This window comes from Castor canadensis, chromosome 17, assembly GCF_047511655.1.
Source record: "Castor canadensis chromosome 17, mCasCan1.hap1v2, whole genome shotgun sequence".
Lineage (NCBI taxonomy): Eukaryota > Metazoa > Chordata > Mammalia > Rodentia > Castoridae > Castor > Castor canadensis.
The window spans coordinates 8805366-8826149 of record NC_133402.1 but is presented as its reverse complement, the minus strand read 5'-3'; the positions used below and the strand labels follow the sequence as shown (position 1 = coordinate 8826149).

Sequence of the window (20784 nt, the reverse complement as noted above, 5' to 3'; positions counted from 1 at the left end):
CTTCTTCTTCTTCTTTCTTCCTCCTCCTCCTCCTTCTTCTTCCTCCTCCCTCCTCCTCCTCCTTCTTCTTCCCTCCTTCTTCCTTCTTCCTCCTCCTCTTCCCTCCTCCTCCTTCTTCTTCCCTCCTCCTCCTCCCTCCTCCTCCTCCTTCTTCTTCCCTCCTTCTTCTTCTTCCTCCTCCACCTCCTTTCTTCTTCTTCTTCCTCTCCTCCTCCTTCTTCTTCCTCCTCCTCCTCCCTCCTCCTCCTCTCCTTCTTCTTCCCTCCTTCTTCTTCTTCCTCCTCCTCTTCCCTCCTCCTCCTTCTTCTTCCCTCCTCCTTCTTCTCTCCTCCTCCTTCTTCTTCTTCCTCCTCCACCTCCTTTCTTCTTCTTCTTCCTCCTCCTCCTCCTCCTCCTTTCTTCTTCTTCTTCTTCCTCCTCCTCCCCTTCTTCTTCTTCCTCCTCCTCCTCCCTCCTCCTCCTTCTTCTTCCCTCCTCCTTCTTCTTCCTCCTCCTCCTCCTTTCTTCTTCTTCTTCTTCCTCCTCCTCCCCTCCTCCCTTCTTCCTCCTCCTCCTTTTCTTCTTCTTCTACTTCTTCTTCTTCCTCTGCCTCCTCCTCCTCACTCCTCCTCCTCCTTCTTTTTCTTCCTCTTCATCCTTCTTCTTCCTCCTCCTCCTTTCTTCTTCTTCCCCTTCCTCTTCCTCCTCCTCCTGCTCCTCCTCCTTCTTCTTCCCTCCTCATCCTTTTTTCCTTCCTCCCTCCTCCTTTCTTCTTCTTCTTTTCCTTTCTCTTCCTCCTCCTCCTCCTTCTGCTCCTCCTCCTTCTCCTTCTTCCCTCCTCCTCCTCCTCCTTCTTCTTCCTCCTCCTCCTCCTCATTCTTCTTCTCCTCCTCCTCCTTCTTTCTTCTTCTCTTCTTCTTCTTCCTCCTCCTCATTCCTCCTCCTCCTTCTTCTTCCCTCCTCCTCCTTTCTTCTTCTTCTTCTTCTCCTTTCTCTTCCTCCTCTTCCTTCCTCCTCCTCCTTCTCCTTTCTTCTTCTTCTTCTTCCTCCTCCTTCTCTTCCTCCTCCCTCCTCCTCCTTCTCCTCTTCTTCTTCTTCCTCCCTCCTCCTCCTTCTTCTTACCTTCTTCTTCCTCCTCCTTTCTTCTCTTCTTCTTCTTCTTCTTCTTCTTCTTCTTCTTCTTCTTCTTCTTCTTCTTTTTCTTCTTCTTCTTCCTCCTCCTCCTCCCTCCTCCTCCTTCTTTCTTCTTCTTCTTCCTCCTCCTCCTTCTTCTTTCTTCTTCTTCTTCCTCCTCCTCCTCCTTTTCTTCTATCTTCTTTCTTCTTCCAGTTAGGTGAGAGATTAAGGTTTTCATTAAGATATTGTGAGCCAGGCATTGTGGCACAGGCCTGCAATTCTAGCTACTTGGTGGAGGTGGAGGTAGAAGCAGGAGGATCAAGGTCCAAAGCTGCACGGGCAAAGCCAGTTAGCTTGAGACCGATCTAAAAACTGAAAACAAAAGGGCCGGGGTGGGCTCAAGTGGAGTTTTTGTCTAGCAAGCATGAGGCCCTGCAATGCTTAGTACCAAAAAAAAAAAAATGCGTGCATGCTTCTGCTTGCCTGTACGTGTGTGCCCAATTGCAAGTTATCCAGTGCGTGCTACATCCTAGAGCACATAGTTAAAATAACGGCTGTCATGTTATTAACACCATCTTCTAACACACTCTGTAATTTTCTTTTTGTTTGCCTACACCCACTAGAATGCAGGGCAGAGATTCATGTCTGCTTATTACGGACATGTTTAAGACTGGACCCAAGTATGTGCGACTGTTTCTATACCGACATTTTGAATGTCCTCCCAGAGAGGTGGCGCATAGTAGGGACTCAGTAGACATTTAGTTGTGGAATAAATATATCTTCACGGGGACATTCCTGACAATTCTGGAGTCTCGCAGACTCCAGCCATATATGAACCCTTTAGGAGTGCTTTTGGCTGCACGTAACAGAGGCCAGGCAACTGGGCTCCACCAAAAGGGAATTTGCTTTTCTGTCCCAGTGAGAATTCCAGAGGGTGGCAGATCAGGCTCAACTTGACACCTGAAGGTGCCAGGCTTCTGTCCTGCTCTGCCACCCACAGCATGTGGGTTGACGTTGTCACTGGAGGCAGGAAGTGGGGATGGGGTATGGGGGCACCCAGTGTCTGCTGTGTCTGTCTCTTGATATCAGGGTATATCTGTTTTTCCAGGAGGCCCATCCTGTGTTCCCTTTTTGGTCCTTTTTCTGGAACTCACATGGGCTCCCTGGCTGTAGAGGAACCTAGGTAAGTGAATGAGTCTTAGAGACAGTGGTGGAGGGGACTGAGTGGACATTACTTCGGAAAGCAGCACCATGTACCTCTTGCTGTGGAGACTAACCTAGACCACACAGAGCAAGGTTGGGCAGCTTCTTGGAGCATACGGGACCCTGAGGACCTGCCGCTTGGAAGCCTCCTAGAGCCTTTCAGCTGTCCCTGCCCCATGCCGGAGTGGGGCCTTGGGTGGGGGATGCCCTGCCTCTGAATCCTCTGGGAGACAGGCCACAGATTCTGTCCACTTTGGGATTCCCAGACCCACTGGGAGAGGCGGCCAACTGTTTTCTTCCCTCTCTCCTGCAGTTTGCTTCTTGGGAGGGAAGGACAGGGTGCTGCTCAGAGACCCACAGTGGCATCTAAAGCCACATGCCACAGCCTGTCTGCAAAGCCAGGCTCTGCCTGGCCACAGGTAGCTTCCTGTGGATTAGGGGCCATTGACTTCTCTATTCTATGTACTTTCATCTGTCACCACTACTGAACCGTGGTGACGCCTCCTTCCCAGGTCCCCGACTCCTTCTCCCTTCCACCAATCTCCCCCAGCAGTTTGGGTGATTTCAAATATTAAACTGGATCTCGACACCCCCTCCACTGGCTTCATTAATGGCTTTCCAGAACTTAACATCTTAACTCCTGAATTCCTCCTCCCCCCTCCCCATAGCCCTACCTTGCCATTGCTCCAGCCTCACTTTCTGCCACAGGCTGCATGACAGCAGGGAGCCTGTCGGTCTAGTTCATCATGCTGTCCCCAGCACCACAATGGATGGAGTGTGACCCAGAGGAGGGGCTCCTAAATTCCTAGGGAGCGACTCAGTGAACCCCCTATGAGTTCTCAGGTGTATTTCCTTCCTGATAGAACCTGCTTCCTTCTCCTCCTGCTGCTCTTTGTGATGTCACAGGCTAGTGGCCAATCACCATTCTTCCTTAGCCTCCTACTGCACAAGCGACCTTGAGCTGCCCTTTTTCTGGAGTCTCGCAGACTCCAGCCATATATGAACCCTTTAGGAGTGCTTTTGGCTGCACGTAACAGAGGCCAGGCAACTGGGCTCCACCAAAAGGGAATTTGCTTTTCTGTCCCAGTGAGAATTCCAGAGGGTGGCAGATCAGGCTCAACTTGACACCTGAAGGTGCCAGGCTTCTGTCCTGCTCTGCCACCCACAGCATGTGGGTTGACGTTGTCACTGGAGGCAGGAAGTGGGGATGGGGTATGGGGGCACCCAGTGTCTGCTGTGTCTGTCTCTTGATATCAGGGTATATCTGTTTTTCCAGGAGGCCCATCCTGTGTTCCCTTTTTGGTCCTTTTTCTGGAACTCACATGGGCTCCCTGGCTGTAGAGGAACCTAGGTAAGTGAATGAGTCTTAGAGACAGTGGTGGAGGGGACTGAGTGGACATTACTTCGGAAAGCAGCACCATGTACCTCTTGCTGTGGAGACTAACCTAGACCACACAGAGCAAGGTTGGGCAGCTTCTTGGAGCATACGGGACCCTGAGGACCTGCCGCTTGGAAGCCTCCTAGAGCCTTTCAGCTGTCCCTGCCCCATGCCGGAGTGGGGCCTTGGGTGGGGGATGCCCTGCCTCTGAATCCTCTGGGAGACAGGCCACAGATTCTGTCCACTTTGGGATTCCCAGACCCACTGGGAGAGGCGGCCAACTGTTTTCTTCCCTCTCTCCTGCAGTTTGCTTCTTGGGAGGGAAGGACAGGGTGCTGCTCAGAGACCCACAGTGGCATCTAAAGCCACATGCCACAGCCTGTCTGCAAAGCCAGGCTCTGCCTGGCCACAGGTAGCTTCCTGTGGATTAGGGGCCATTGACTTCTCTATTCTATGTACTTTCATCTGTCACCACTACTGAACCGTGGTGACGCCTCCTTCCCAGGTCCCCGACTCCTTCTCCCTTCCACCAATCTCCCCCAGCAGTTTGGGTGATTTCAAATATTAAACTGGATCTCGACACCCCCCCCACTGGCTTCATTAATGGCTTTCCAGAACTTAACATCTTAACTCCTGAATTCCTCCTCCCCCCTCCCCATAGCCCTACCTTGCCATTGCTCCAGCCTCACTTTCTGCCACAGGCTGCATGACAGCAGGGAGCCTGTCGGTCTAGTTCATCATGCTGTCCCCAGCACCACAATGGATGGAGTGTGACCCAGAGGAGGGGCTCCTAAATTCCTAGGGAGCGACTCAGTGAACCCCCTATGAGTTCTCAGGTGTATTTCCTTCCTGATAGAACCTGCTTCCTTCTCCTCCTGCTGCTCTTTGTGATGTCACAGGCTAGTGGCCAATCACCATTCTTCCTTAGCCTCCTACTGCACAAGCGACCTTGAGCTGCCCTTTTTCCTGCTCTGCGAAGGGGTGAATGACAATTGGAAGGTCCTTGCCTATGCAGTAAGATTGCCTGGCTCTCAGGGCTGGGGGTGTGACTCAAGCAGCAGAGTGCTTGCCTAGCAAGCCCAAGGTCCTGAGTTCAAACCCAGTACCGACACACACACACACACACACACACACACACACACACACACACACACACCACAGATAGCTCAGGTCACACTGGGTCCTGACCATTTTCCAGAGCTCTCCCTCCATTTGGAGCTCTCCAAAGAAGGACTTTCACAAATTTTCATAGGGACTAATTTAGACATTGCTCCCAATGCCTCATGCTTGTCAAGCGAGCACAATCTGTGTAACAAACCTGTGAGCTATGCACCAATCTCACACCATCTACAGATGGGGAAACAGAGGGTCAGAGAGGTTGAGCGACTTGCCCAAGCACACAGATAGGAAGTGGCGTGGAACCCTGGACAGATATGGAGGACAGCAGCTAACACTGTCGTGTCTTTGATTATAGTGTGGTTTTGCTCTGCTTGTTGTTATAGTTTGGGGAATCTCGGGGTCAGCTTTCAGAGGTTACAGGAAGGGGCGTTGCCTCCCGTTCCCAATCACAACTGGTTCCCAGGACACTTCATCCTGCTGTCTCTTCACAGGCCCTGCACTGCCTAAGGTTGGTGTCCACAGCCCCACAGAGGGTGCAGAGGGGGCTGAACCTACACCAAAAGCACAGTGATGAGGCCCCAACAAATAACCAGGTTTCTCAAAGAAAAGAGATGGTGTCAAAGGCAGATGTGAGTCACCTGCACTGAGGTCCATGTGCAGCTGCAGTGAGAAAGTGCCCTTTCTCACTGTTTCTAGGTGGCCCTGGAGTGTCTGTACCAACGGGAGAAAAGGATCGGGATTGACTTGGTCCATGACAACGTGGAGAAAAACCTTATCCAGGTAAGGTGTCTCCTGCCTGCCCAAGCCTGAGTGGGGAGAGCATCACCCCATAGAAAGTAAGAGGCCAGAAAGCAGGGCGAGGGCTTACTCAGTGTCTAGGAACAGGGAGAAATGGAGTTGTTTGACCCTCACCTTGGCATTTCCAAAGTGGGTGTAATGATAATAATAAAAGCACCTGCCGGCATCACAAACTACTCCTTTTCAGGTGTATTGCTTAATTTAATGGTAAAATAATCTATAAAAAGAGCACTTGGTACATAGGAGGTGCTAAATTTTTCAATTAATCTGGAAGTATACAAAAAGAAAACAAAGTCAGGTGTGGTGGTGCATGCCTTTAATCCCAGAAATTAGGAGGCTCACACAGGAGAATCTTGAGTTCGAAGCCAGCATAGAGAGTTTGAGAGTTTGAGACCCTGTCTCAAAAACAAAACAAAACAAACTTAAAAGAAAAGGAAAGAGAAAAGCAGGGCAGGGAAGGGAAAGGGGGCAAAGAATGCCAAGGCTTCACAGGGTTTTTAGCCCCGAGGCCCTGGGGTCATTGAGGCAGGATCCCCACCCTGGACTCTCACCATGTGGGGTTACACATGGGCTGTGAAAGGCCGGGGATGAGGGCTCTGCCCTGTGAAGTTTTGACCTGCGTCTGTTTTCTCTGACATTTTTCATTTCAGGAAGTAGATCTGCTAAAATGTTGCCAAGAACGGATGCGAAAATTAGCTCAAAGATTCGATCTCCAGATGCAGTAAGAGCGTCTCCCTCCTTCCCCTCCCCTGCCATTCCCTCCCCTTGGGGTTTGTCTCTGGACTCCCAGGTTCCTGGGAGATGAACAGCTGGGCCCCTCACTTGTCTCTGGGCAGTTCTCTGAGTCAGTGATGGGCTTAACAACCAACTCTCCACGGAAAAAAAAGAAAAATACCCAAGCCCCCTTGGATTTTGGTGGCGTGTGCCATTTTCTGTGGTGTAAATGCTGACGTCAAATGTCCATGAAATGACGATGTGGACATGGGCATCACAGACCTCCTGAGCACATCGCTCACAGGCTGCTCCTGCGTGCAGTGAGTGAGGACCTGGCCGTGGGTGGCCTGCATAGACCTCACTTAGCCTGTGGCCCCCCCCACGGGCCAGTTCTGAACCTGGCAATGACAGAGGGTGGGTGGCATTAGGCAACAAGGCCAGAGGCTGGGCATCCCCAGAAGGGAGCTGGTGGACGCCTTGAGCCCGAGTCTTCAAAAGGAATCCGCTTTGTTCTTGGCAGATGGTGTAACTGGTATGGTGACAAGCCAGGAGGCCCCTCACTTAATTAAAGGGAGGCCTGAGCTTTACGGGGCTTGGGCCCCTGGGTAAGGCCTTGGTCCCCATCTCCCTGGAGGTGGCCTCCCCACCTGGGCCTGCTTCTGGGCCCTGACCTCTTAACTCTCCCACGTCACAAGGCCCTGCTGCTTTTCCCTCTTGGTTGATTCTTGACAGAGATCCAAGAAGCCAGGAGTAGACTGGTGGCCTTGCCAGGGTTGCCCTTCCTACTGTTGGGGACACGCTCAGCCTGGGGGAAGTGGTGGGAACTCAGTCAGCTGGCACATTGGCTCTGGTGTCCTGGCTTGCCTGTCCCAGAAACAGCAGTCACCTGCCCCTCCATGAGCCCTTTGGTTCCCCTGAGGGCCCAGGACAGGGTATCAGGGATAAGAGGAGTCACCCAGCATAACACTGGACAGACATTGCAGAAAACCACCCAGAGATCAAAGGACTTGGCCGAGGGCAGACTAGCTGGGGAGACCTGGGGGACCTGGGGCCGGCGGCGGGGGCGGGGAAGGCAGTTACAGTTGAGAAAATGAGAAAGAAAGCAGGGTGGAATTCGGACGTGTGTGGGTCGTGATCTCTGACTGTTCTACCTGCTTGTTGTCTGTAAATTAACTTATTTAAAGAACCTTAAGTACTTGTACATAAACAAGCAAGTTTCAACAAAGAGAAAGCCTTCACAGAGCAGTCTTTGTTTTGTTGAATTTTCTCTGTAGTTACGCTTTTTATTTAAAAACTGCTTATTCATTTGACTTGATAAATAAAAATAGTATTTATATTTATTGGTGGTACTGGGGATTGAACTCAGGGCCCTGTGCTTGCTAGGCAGGTACACTACCACTTGAGCCACTCTGCCTGCCAGTCCTTGTTTTGTTTTAGTTATTTTTCAGATAAAGTATCAAGTTTTTGCATTGGGGCTGGCCTTGGATGGCGGTCCTCCTTCCTGTGCCTCCCACATAGCTGGGATTGCAGGTGTATGCCGTCATGGTCAGCCAAGACAGAGATACATACACTGTGGAATGCTTAAATTGAGCTAATTAACATATGCATTACCTCACTTGTGTGGGGGAGGGGGAGAGACCATGTGAAATCTCTTCAAGATTTTTAAGGCTACAATACATCATTATTAACGGCACTCACCGAATTGTTACGATACATCCCCGAGCTCATTTCTTCTGTCTAGCTGGAATTTTGTATCCTCTGACCAACATCTCTCCAACCCACCCCACCCACCCCGTGCACCCTGGCAAGCACCATTCTACTCTCCTCAGACTTCAGGTTCCATATAGAGGGGAGACCATGTGGTACGGTCTTTCTGTACCTGGTGTATTTCACTTAACATAATGTTCTCCAGTTCCGGCAAGGCAAGGATTTCTTCCTTTTTAAGGCTGAATAGTATTCCATTCTGTCTATATACCACCTTTTCTTTTTCTTGCATCTGTCAGTGGACACTTGGGTTGATTCCATACCTTGGCTGTTGTGGATAGGGCTGCACTGAGCACAGGAGTACAGGTGTTGACCAGGCGCTGGTGGCTCACGCCTGTAATCCTAGCTACTCAGGAGGCAGAGATCTGGAGGATTGTGGTTTGAAACCAGCCCAGGGCAAATAGTTTGTGAGACCCTATCTTGTAAAAACCCTTCACAAGAGAAGGCTGGTGGAGTGGCTCAAGTGGTACAGTGCCTTCCCAGCAAGCGTGAGGCTCTGGGTTCAAACCTCAGCACCACCAGTGGAAAAGAATGCAGGTGTCTCTTGGACATCCTGATTCCATTTCCTTTGGACACCCAGTAGGGGGACTGCTGGATCAGGTGGTGGTTCTATTTTGAAGTGTTTGAGGAGCTTTCATACTTTGTCCCATGGTGATTGTACCAGTTGACATTCCTCCCAGTGGTACGCAAAGTTTCGGCATCCCTGTGAAAGCTTGTTATCTTTTATCTTTTTGATAACAGCCTTCTAACAGGCATGAGGTGATTGCTCATTATGGTTTGAATTTGCATTTCTCTGATGATTAGTGATGTCGAGTGTTTTCCTAAGAACCGGTTGGCCATTTGTATGTTGCCTTTTGAGAAAAGTGTCTCCCGATCCTTTGCTAGTTTAAAAATTAGCTTGTTTGTTTTTTTGCTATTAAGTTGTCCCCTGTAAGTTCCTTATGTCTTTTGGAGATTAATCCCTTAATATTTTCTCCCATTCTGGAGGATTGTTTGCTGTGCAGAAACTTTTTAGGTTGATATAATCCATTTGCTTATTTTTGTTTTTGTTACCTGTGTTGTTTGAGTCATATATAAAAAAAAAGAGAGAAGAAAAAGGTCACTGTTCAGATTGTCATGGAGTTTCCCCAGCAGCCTTACAGTTTCAGGTCTATGTTTAAGATTTCGATCCATTTATGTTGACTTTTACATATGGTGTGAGATAGGGATCCAATCCCACTTTTGCATGTGGATGTCCAGTTATTCTAAAACTATTTGTTGGGGACACTGTCTTTTCCTCATTGTGTGTCCTTGGTACCTTTGTTGAAAAATCAACTGACCCTAAGTGCATTCTCTCTTGCACTAATTTGCCTGATGTCCTGTTAATGTCAAGAGAGATTGATTTTGCTCTCGTGGATGACGTCTCGTGTCGCATGGCACTTTTGTTCAGCTGGAAGACTGAACAAAAGTCCAGGCATGAATCTGGGGAGCCAGACTGTGGAAGAGCAATGCTGATGTGGTGTGGGGAGGGGCAGGTGCACCCCTTGAACAGGAAACAGGAACTGGGGGAGCCAGGGGAAGCTACAGAGGAGGCCGATGGAGCCAGGCTTGGGGACTGAGAGACAGAGAGAGACAGAGTGAGCACTGACATCAGGGACCAAGAGACACAGAGAGAAATCAAGGAGGGGAGACAAAAAAAAAAAAAAAAAAGCTGAAGAGGGATGGATGGACACCGAGAAGAAAAAAAAGAGTGGGTGCTGGGATAGAGACTGAGAGATTAAAGTGACTGAGGGAGGGAGGGAGAGAGAGAGAGAGAGAGAAAGAGAGAGAGAGAAGGGAAGGGGAGGGGAGGGGAGGGGAGGGGAGGGAGTAGGGAAGGAACAGCAGATGAAGGGCACCATTCCCCTTTGTCATTGTAGGGACAGAGGCTCAGCTGCCCTGAACAGAGGCTGTTTGGGGCAGTGGCTGTTGGTCAGAGGACCCCTGCTCCCCCATGGCGGGGCAACTCAGGCTGCTAGAGGGACTGGGATGATCCTCACTAACCTGGACCCTTGGAGGCTCACTAACTGGCAGGCTCATGTGTCCTCACTCCCTGCTCTGCTGCTGATCTGCTCAAGTGGCCTTCCTGGTAGAGGCAGGGGCTGGGCTGTCAGCTCAAGGTTTTCTGGGCACAGGCTGAGGCCCACATCTAGGCAGGGCAGTGTCCCCACCACACCAGGTGATCCAACAGAGCAGAAAAGGCTCTTGCTGCCTGGAGAGAAGCCAGGTGTGAGCCTTCCTGGTGGGCTAGCAGCAGGGGAAGTCTTGGCACTCGCTGATGTGCCAAGTTGGGGAGACAGGAGCTCCCCCTCCTTTCCCAGGCCTCATTAGCCAGGGCCAGGCAGCTGGCGCTGGGTCCTGAGGCCCCCAGGTTGCCCACTAACACTCTGACATCTGCTTTCCACGTTCTGGCCTTCTCATTCCAGTCCATTAGGTTATGGGGCCCAATTTCTTTAGGACTCTGCCAAGTTAGAAGGCCTCAAGGCCACACTGCAGTTCCTCCTGTCCTGACCTAAGCCCCTGCCATGTCCTGATAGGTAAGAAACCACTGTGAGGACTGACCTCCTTGCTCCTAGGACACTGGAACCCCTCACTAGCCACCAATGTTCACAGCAGAGGAAAAGACAGACAGATAAAAGATAAGAAGAAGAAAATGAGGGAGAGGAATGGGAGACACAGAGGCCCTGAGATAGAGAAAAGCCAAAGAGGAGTCAGAGACAAAGATGGAGAGCAACAAAACCACAGCAGATGGAGAGAGAGACAGACAGACAGACACAGACAGAATGGGAGAGAGGCCAGTGGGAGACCACTTGCTTTAGCTGGTGTCTGGCTTTTCTGAGTGGAAATTTTTCTTTATTTTCTTACAGTTCTTCTGAACATTTGGAGACAAATGTGCTAGCCCATGCTGGTGTGTCTTTAACAAAGACTAATCTTCAATCGGTGGAGAAAAAGAAAAGGTTCAGGCTGAGTTTTTGAGCCAATGAGATTCTAGCTAGAATTTAGCTAGTAGCTAGGTCTGAGGTGAGCTTCTGTTGACAGAAAGTGTTGCTGTTTTCCTTTAAAGTCTGGAATGTGGAGTTTCCTTTGCAATACATTTCTCCACATTTTAAAGGTGATTCGAAAAGAATAACAAGTATAGGGACTTTGGTATCCAGCAAGAATCATGAAAGCGATTGTACAAATTTTGGAGTTTGGTGGGCACAGTGGCTCATGCCTGTAATCATAGCTACTCGGGAGGCTGAGATCCAGACGAGTGTGGTTCGAGCTCAGCCTGGGCGAAAAAGTTCACGAGATTTCCTTCACCTCAACAGAAAAAGATGGGCATGGTGGCCCTCGCCTCGCCTTTATCCCAACTACAGCAGGAAGTGTAAAATGGGAGGATCGTGGTTTAAGCTAGTAGGGCCAAAAGCAAGACCCTATCTCCAAAATAACTGGAGCAAAAGTGGATGGCTGGAAGAGTGGCCAAGCAGTAGAGCCACCTGCCTAGCAAGCACAAGGCCCTGAGTTCAAATCCCACTACTGCAAAAAAAAAAAAATTCCTCCCAGGCTCAAGTTCTGGCCCCATCTGATTGTCTTTTCACTTGGGCCCAGTCCTTGATTCCACCCAGTTGTAACCCCACCCAGTCTGACTCCATAAACCCCTGACCCCACCCAATCTCTGATCCCCAACTGGTCTGCCTTAAGACACTGCTTACTGGTCCCTGAGAACCACGGTATTTCTCGTTTCTGTTTTTGCACACATGGTGTCCTAGGTGTGGAATTCTCATTCCCCCAGGCAACTTTGATCACAATGTCCACTCCTATTTGTTGAGAAAGCCCAGCTGGGACACCTCGTCAGGAAGCCCTCCCTGACTGCTCTCTCATCCTGAGTAAATGGTTTCCTGTCCTTTTAAAACCTCCAGTGTTGCCCTCACTATTTGACACAAATCTGAGCAACGTGAAGACAGTGAGTGGGGTTTTTTTTTTTTTGTCTTAACCCCTTGTGCTCGGCACAGAGTCATTCACAACAGGTCTGCTTGGATTGGAGGATGGTGTGCAAGTGGGGGTGACTCTGGGCACATGGTGGGGTTTCAAAGTGGGAAGAAGGCTGAGAAGCCACCGGCTGTGGACAGTGCACCTTCCTGAGTATCCAGGGATTTGACTTGCAGCCATGGTTCTGCGTCCATCACTGTGTGATCAAAGGTGGGGGACACTGGGTAAGTGCACAGTCCAGGTACAAACCCTTCCTCCCCATAGGGACAACCGTGATGCTCAGCACGCCCTGGAGAGGGACATCGAGGACAAAAGCTCAGCCCAGTGTATCGATGAGAAGTGCTTCAACCTGAGAAACACGTCCGACTGCATTAGCTTCTTCCACGGCATGGAAAAAGTTGATGGCATGTAAGCACTGGCTCTGTCCCATCCTTGGCCGTGTCCATGGGAGCAAGGAGTGATAAAGGGATGTCATGTGCCAGTTAAGTGACAGGTGGTGTGGTGATTGGGATCCTCGGTGGCACTAAACCAGGTTAAACCAGATGGGATTTACTGGAAGCCTATCGGGAGCCAGGGAAAGTGGGAGCTAGGCAGCTGTGTTGTCAGAGTGCCGCCATCTTTCCATATTTGGGTCACTTTGTTCCAGATCCAAATTCCAGAAAGACAAAGCACGTGATTAAACAAAATGGCTGTGATCAGAAGGTGCAGGAATCCAGCCCGGGCATTGCTGGGGGTGGTAGCAGTGTGTCTTCTGCAGCCAGGCTGCCTGGCTTCATGTGGGCAAGGTGTTATGCTTAAGTGTGGGCCCCAGTTGTGCCTCAGCACCGCTGGAAGAAAAATGATACCCAGGGATGCTGGGAGAACCAGAAGGTGGGCACGTGGAGCCTCTTGTAGAATAATGATGGCTGATACTTATTGAGCACTTGCTGTGTGAGCTCATTTTTTCATCCTGGCAGCTGCAAGGTAGGGGTCTTTTGTATGCCTGGCACTGTTGAGAGCATGTCAACATGACTGCATCATGGAGTCTGGCAGAGTAAGACGTGTTTTCTCAAGTCACAGACCTGGGGTGATGAGAGCTGGAGAGAGATCTGCTTGGGTACAGGCGGAGGGCGGGGTCTGTCCTGGCTCCACCCCAACCCCCCACTCTTTTGTTCGTAAAAGATGAGCTAGAGCTTGTACACATATATAAACATTCGTTGAATGAAAGAAAGGATGAAGGAGGGAAGATGGACCAGAAGAAGAGAGAGAGAGGGGAGAGAGGAGCGAGGGAAAAAAGTCCCTGGTGGCAGGCTCTTTGGCCCAAGCCTGGGGTCACTTTCTGGATCTTTAAGAATATGGAATTGCTGAGATGAGCCTCTGGGATTTCCGGCAGCAGTTGCTCCTGGGACCTTTCCTCTTCTTCCTGACAAGGTAGAACCCTCATGGTCCTACCCAGAGAGCCCCAAGCTTCCTTTTTCCTGAAAAGACGCCTCCCAGGAATCCTTGCTGCCAGGTCAGCTAGCTGAAAGTCTCATCTCCATGCCTGCTATCTCCAGTCTCTTGTCCAGTTGGATGGTGAGAGTTGCTGTTGGTGGCAACTAATTGCTGTCTGATGTGCTAGCTCAGGGCTTTGTACTTGGGGTCTTCTTAAAGCAGGGCCATGTCTGGGCAGGTTAAAGAGGACATTTGGTGACAGGGTGAACTGTGGTGTTTCTGTTCACTGCAGTTCTCATTGCCCTGGACTAAGCAATGGTGGTGGCGGTGACGATGGTAGTGATGGTGATAATTGTGATGGTAATGGTGATGGTGATGGTGATGATGGCAGTGCTAATGGTGGTGATGGTGATGATGGTTACAGTGGTGCTATGTTGGTGGTGATGGTGATGATGGTTACGGTGGTGGTATGTTGGTGGTGGTGGTGATGGTGATGGTGATGATGGTTACGGTGGTGGTATATTGTTGGTGGTGATGGTGATGGTGATGATGGTTACGGTGGTGGCATGGTGATGGTGATGGTGGTGATAGTGATGGTGATGATGGTTACAGTGGTGCTATGTTGGTGGTGATGGTGATGGTGATGATGGTTATGGTGGTGGCATGGTGATGGTGATGGTGGTGATAGTGATGGTGATGATGGTTACAGTGGTGCTATGTTGGTGGTGATGGTGATGGTGATGATGGTTACAGTGGTGGTATGGTGATGGTGATGGTGGTGATAGTGATGGTGATGATGGTTACAGTGATGCTATGTTGTTGGTGATGGTGATGGTGACGATGGTTGTGGTGGTGGTATGTTGGTGATGGTGGTGATGGTGTTTATGGTGAAGGTGGTTACGGCAGTGGTGATGGTGGTGATGGTGATGGCGGTAATGATGATAGATAGTGGTGTCTGATGGTGACTAGAGAGCCCTTTCGCCTGGCCTTTGCTATGTCCCGGACCCTGTTCCGAGAGCTTTACTAGCAGTGCGTCATGAATACTAAACATTCCAGTGCTTACTATGCAGCAGCTGCCACAATAGGGATGTCACAGTCAGTCACTCAGCCACCCTGAGTGGCACCATTTATTATGGCACCATTTATTATCCCCAATTTTCAATGAGGAAACCAAGGCTCAGAGAGGTGAAGTGACTGACTTAAACTCACACAGCAAGTGGCAGAGCTGCCACCTGAGCCTGCCATGGACACTGAACTTATGTGTTTTACCAATGGTGATGTAACTGGCAAAGCCTGCTGTGCCGTCCATCTTCAGAGAACACAGGCTCCTGGAAAGTCCATTCCCCCCACTGAGGCACGCGGCCTGCGAGGAGACGGGCTTTCTTAGGTAAATTTGCTGGGACAGTGTGACTAAGCAGGCTGTTTTCTCTGGCGAGCTCAGCTGCCTGCGCCAGAGGAGGGCGAGGGCTTAGAGGATGATGTACAGGACGTTGACAGGGTCTCACGTGGCAGCAGGAGATACACTCGCAAACATCAGCAGGTTTCTGTCTGCCGCCCTTGGCCTTTCTCCTTCCTTGGTTTCCTGAGGGGTAGTGGGTAGTGTGTGACCTTGGACAAGGCATGCCTCAGTTCAAGCTTGGACAAAAGCTATGGACCAGGCAGAGTCCCCTCCCGTCTCAGAAGCCCAAGATCCCTGCCTGTCGGTTGACTTCAAATCCTGCAAGAGCGAGGCCCAGAGTCACTCATCCAAGAGATGCTTAAACCCTATCCACCGTGCGATCTCAGTGCCCTTTAAATGTCTGAAAAGAGACACATTTCACATTTCAGAGACTTTGGCTCCTTTTCCTGCTGCCTGAGAATAAAAAGCTGCCTTATTTAAGAATGGGAGGATTCCCAGGCTAGAACAGACCTTGAGGAGTTATCTAGTCTAGTTTACCTAGGACTGAAGCCAGCTCAAAATAAAACAGGTCCCCTTGCAAAGATTGCTCAGAGGAGGAAGCCCCAGAGGATCCTGAGTTGCTTGTGGCAGGATTCACATGTTCTTCCAGGAAGAACCGCGTGGGTCCTCATGTGTAACTCCATGAAGCATTCCCTGCTAGCCTTTGCTAATTTATCCTGTGTGGTCTCCATCATCACCCAGATCCTCGCCCAGATCCATTCCTCAGCTGCCCTCCCTTGTGTCCTGTAGAGGAGGCACTGTCCACAGATCGCCTCTCCTGGGTTCTGTGCCCTTTACTTTCCAGCCAGGAAGAGGGTTCCCAGCAGAAATGGGGCTGTGGCAGGAGAGAGATGCTGCAATTGATTCTCCTCCACCCCAGGGACTATGGTTCATCCTCTCCCCAGAAGTACTTTTTCAACACTGGGGTTTGAACTCAGGTCCTCGCACTTGTTAGGCAGACCCTCTACTACTTGAGCCACACCACTGGCCCTATATTGGGTATTTTTGAGATAGGGTCTCGTGAACTATTTTCCCAGGCTGGCTTCAAACCACAATCTTTCTGAACTCTGCCTCCTGAGTAGCTAGGATTACAGGTTTGAGCCACCAGCGCCTGGCTCTCCCCAGACCCTTGTGACACCTTCTGCTCCCTCCCTTCTTGTCCTCACAGCTGAGTGGTGACACCTTCCCTTGTTTTCTAATTCATGAACCCCTCAACATTGATCTCAGCACTGCAGTCCCCTCTTGTTCGTGGGGCACATTCTAAGGTCTCCTGCTGCATGTCTGAAACTTTAGATAGTACCAAATTCTGTATATAATACTAGGTTTTGGACTTTTGTTTGTTTTTTGAGACAAGATCTGACTATGTAGCCCAGGCTGGCCTTGAACGCTTGATCCTCCTGCCTCTGCCGCCTAACTGCTGGAATTATAGGTGTGCACCACCATGCCTGGCCATTTTTTCCAATAAAGTTTAGTTTATAAATTATACATAGGAAGAGATTAACAGCAACTACTAATGCAATAGAATAATTATAACAGTATGCGGTAATAAAATTGTTTAAGAGTCAGGAATTGTTTGTTTCTGGAATTTTCCATGTCACATTTTCTGATCTCGGTTGGGTTCACTCGGTGGGATCAGGAGAAAGTAGAGCCATGAGTGAGGGGACTGCTGTGTCCCTGCATTCCCTTACCACACTGTGTGACGTGGAGTGACCCACCAGTCTCTCCTTCATCACCTGCATCTCCATTCCTTCTTCCAGCATGACTCCATGTGTACATGCCGCCTGTGTTTACTGTCCTCTCCCCCTCTGGATGCTAATCGCCCTGGGGACAGGGATGTCTGTTTTTCTTGCCCATGACTCTATCCCAAATGCTTACAAAAATGCTTGGCAAGCTGGGTGTGAAAACCCGGTGCTTGGGAGGTGGAGTTCAAGGCCAGCCTGTGCTACATAGTGAGACCATGTCTCAACAAAAGGAAAAAATAGATAATGGAGCCAAGCGCTAGTGATAGAGAAAGAATAAGTAACAGAGAGGGTTAATTTAATTAAAGATTGGGGTATATATGTTTGAAATACCAAGGCAAAAACCCTTGAGCTATCAATATATATTTTAAAAAATGAAAGACAGATAAAACAGGTCTTGTCAGGAGTTGGGTACCATGGGGGGATGGGCATAAGGAGAGGATGAAGGAAGATGAACATGGTGGAGATATTTTGTATTCACGTATGAAAATAGATCAATGAAACCTGTTAAATTACTCTGAGTTGGGGGGAGGATAAAGGAGAAAGATGAGGGAGCTAGATCTAATCAAGATACATTGTAAGCACATATGGAAGGTCACAATGAAACCCCCTGTACAACAATTGATGTTAATTAAACATTTTTAAAAATAATGTGTGGAACATGGTGAGTGTTTAAGACACGTTGACTGGGCCGGGAACATAGCTCAGTGGGAAAGGGCTTTCTAGCATTCGTGAGGCTTGGATTCTACCCGCAGCACTGCAGCCAACTAACAAGCAAACCAAACACACCACCAACGAAACCCAGCGCGGGTTGAGTGACCAAGTCATTGAGAGGAGCTCAGCCACATACACATCTCCCTGGTGAGGGTTCTGAGCCACCCTGGTGTCCCCGGCCCTCCTCTTGGGCTGGCTCCTGTTTTGGTGGAGATTGGGGGCAGGCCAAGGTTCATGAGGGGCCCTGTCCTCCTGCCCACTTGCTGAGTGCCCTTTTGAAAGTCATCTGTCCCCTCTAGGCTGCAGTGCTGCTCCAGTGAAAGCGGGGGGCGGGGGGGTTGGATCAGGACATTGTCCTCAACAGGGAATGACTGTGTCCCCTTCCCCAGGGGACATGTCTGGAGAAATCTGTGCTTGTCCCAACCACAGCTAGTGGCCTCCAGTGGGTAGAGGCCACAGATGCTGCCCGACAGCCTGTAGCGCACAGGACACCCCCACAACAAAGAGTTTTCCCTACCCCGACGCCAAGGTTGAGAAACCCTGGTATCCAACTTCATCTTGGCCTTGGCCTCTTGCAGGATCTCGGTGCCTGAGACCTGGGCCAAGTTCAGCAACAACAACATCATACACTCTCAGAACACGCGAGCCAACTCGATCCGGCTGCGGGAGGAGGCAGAGCACCTGTTTGAGAACTTGTCGGACCAGATGTGGAAGCAGTACACGGACACCAACCTGGCCTTCCACGCCCGCATCTCTGAGGAGATGGACATGAAGAACAGGCTGCAGACACAGCTGGCCAAGGTGAGCCCACGCCTTGCTGGGGTGCCACGCCTGAGTGCTCCGGGGGTCCTGTCATCCCCTGATCTGTGACCTTGTCCACCCCTAAAGAGGACAGGGCCTAAGAGCCTCCTGGGGGACTCAAGCAGCCCTCGCTCACTGCTGATGGAGCTGGAGCTGGAGCTTGGCCTGGCTGTCACCATGGCAACCATGAGGCCCTACCTTCTCCATCTCGGGGGCCAAGCATGACCAGGAGCCCCTGAAGGGCACTGTCCCAGCTGGCAGGTCCCAGCCGGTCTCTGTCCACTGCAGCATCTGGGGACACGCACCTTTGACTTTCAAAGGCTTTCACAGCATGGTGACGCCCAGTTGAGGGGTGGGTGCTTTCTGAATTTAAGGAGTCAAGGACTTCCTGCATCTGCCCCCCTCTTCCTCCTGCTCTCACGGCCATGTGCCTGCTGTGCTGCTCTCTTGTTGGGGTCCATCACATTGTCCCACACCTCTGGCTGGCTCACTAGGGTCTTTTGTGCTCCCCTGCCACACACACCCAGGTCCACACAAATGCAGAGGGCATGGTGGGTGCCCAAGACCTTACTGGTCACTAGGAATAAGGGGAGGGGCCACACGAACGTGCTCCCTGTCCTCAGGAGGCACGGGGGAGTCTATATTTGCAAATCCCTTTTGCTTGTGTATTTGGGGAGATTTAGCAGGCCGCAGACAGGGTTTGATGGAAGTTGTAGGGACCCCCATTTTACGCCTTCCCACATCTGCTACTGTTTGGCCCCAGTATGCAGGAGGCAGACTAAACAGAAGTTTCTACCAAATAATTGCAAAGTGTGATAGCAGTGTTGTGAGGGAAGAAGCAAGGGGGTGAGCGAGAACTGCCCACAGGGACCCTACACTGGGCAGAGTAGACAGATTGACAGGGAGGAGGGCAGCCAAAGGACGGTGGCAGAATATTTTGCCAGTCTCATCCCTGGTCCATCTCATTTCCTTCTGGGTGGAGGGAGGGTTGCAGAGGCCAAGAGTGGACAGAGGTGGTGGTCAGGAGGCTCTGGAAGGTGTCAGTGAGAGGGCATGGCTGTCTGTGCTGAGGTGCAACAGGGCGTGGGGAGCTGCGAGATACCTTGAGAAGGCACGGGTGACGTGCACCTTCTTGCTGGTCTTCGTGGAACATTTTTCTCTGAGCCCACTGGAACAGGGTTGGATGATGAATATTTGTAAGCCTTATGGTTGCTGTCGCAAGTGCTCCATTCCACCGGTAGCATGAAAGCAGCCATATGTGTTTGTACATAAATGAGCATGGCTGTGTTCTGATAAAACTTTATGTACAAAACTAGACACCAGGCAGGATTTGGCCCACAGGCTGTAGTTTAGTCAAACTCTGCTCTGCAAATTAGCTCAAAAGTCTCTTCTCCCAGGGACCCTTCCTGACCTCCAAGTTGATTTGTGCTCACTGCATCCCGGGACTGTGATTGTCACCCCCACCCCGCCCAACTCACACGCACACCATTTGTTTACAAGCGTGGACTCTGATCCTGACTGCTTGGGTACGATCCTCTCTAACCCTGGACAACTTTCTTAGCCTCTCTGTACCTCCTATTCTGTTTCTTTTTTGAGGAAGAGTCTTGTTGCATAGCTCAGGTTGCCCCCAAACTCTCAATCCTCCTGTCTCAGCCTCGCAAGTGCTGGGACAATAGGTGTGTACCTCCACGCCCAGTCCCCTGTACAGAGGTGAGGATGGTCCAGCCTCCGGGCTGCCAGGAGGATGATTTGGGTTAAAGTAGGTGCCCTACCTGACCGAGTCCCTGGCACCCAGCAGACACTGTGCTGTGGCTAAGATTTTACGGTATTCACTGACTGTATCTCATCCTAGCGTCCTCATGCCACTGCTCAGTGCACTGCCTGGCTCCCCTGAAATCTTTGTGAACTGCATGAGTCAAGTTTTGCACTGATTTTTAAAAACAGATGTATGAATGAGTGACTACTTTTAATGTCACATTTCTTTCTTTTCTGCAGAGAGCCATTTTTATTTGGTAAAATCTATACAGCATAAAAGTTACCATTTTACCTATAATAAGTGTACAGTCCAGTGGTTCTGAGTAAGTCCTCAGCGTGCAAGCATCACCCATTCCATCTCCAGAACTTTTTTTTCCTTTTCAAACCAAAGCTCTGCACGCATTTAATAGGAATTCTCTTACGCCCTCCCCTCAGCTTGGGGACCACCGTTCCACTTTCTCTCTGTCTCTAAATTCACACAAGACTTGTCTTTTTGTGACTGGCTTATTTCACTTAGATGAGCAAGCATTCTAGCACTTGAGCCATGCCCCAGTCCTTCTGATGTTAGTTTGTTTTTCAGGTAGGGTCTCTTGCCTAACCTTGCCCAGATTGGTATACCCACCATCATGCCCAGGTTCCTTCATTTTTTAAGGCAGAATAATATTCCGCCGCCTGTACACACCACGTTCTGTTTGTCTAGTCACCTATCTGTGGACTCTTAGAATTGCTTCCACCTTTTGGCTGCTGTACATAGGTTTTCTTTCATTTCCCATGGAGGAATGAGCACAGTTCATTGTCGTGTTCATTGCAGAGAGCTTGTGGTCTGAGGGGGACCTGGGAGGCTCCTTGTGTTGGGTGGTGGT

The 20784-nt window shown here is 50.3% G+C and overlaps 1 protein-coding gene across 1 annotated transcript in view; it reads left to right on the top strand.

The window, feature by feature from the left end:
- The window catches only part of Tekt5 (tektin 5), a 46577-nt gene that overhangs the window by 5371 nt on the left and 20422 nt on the right, over positions 1–20784 (top strand). Inside the window, 4 exon segments of the mRNA XM_074059876.1 lie at positions 5492–5575; positions 6244–6314; positions 12326–12469; positions 17944–18166. Of these exon segments, the coding sequence (XP_073915977.1) occupies positions 5492–5575; positions 6244–6314; positions 12326–12469; positions 17944–18166 (522 nt within the window).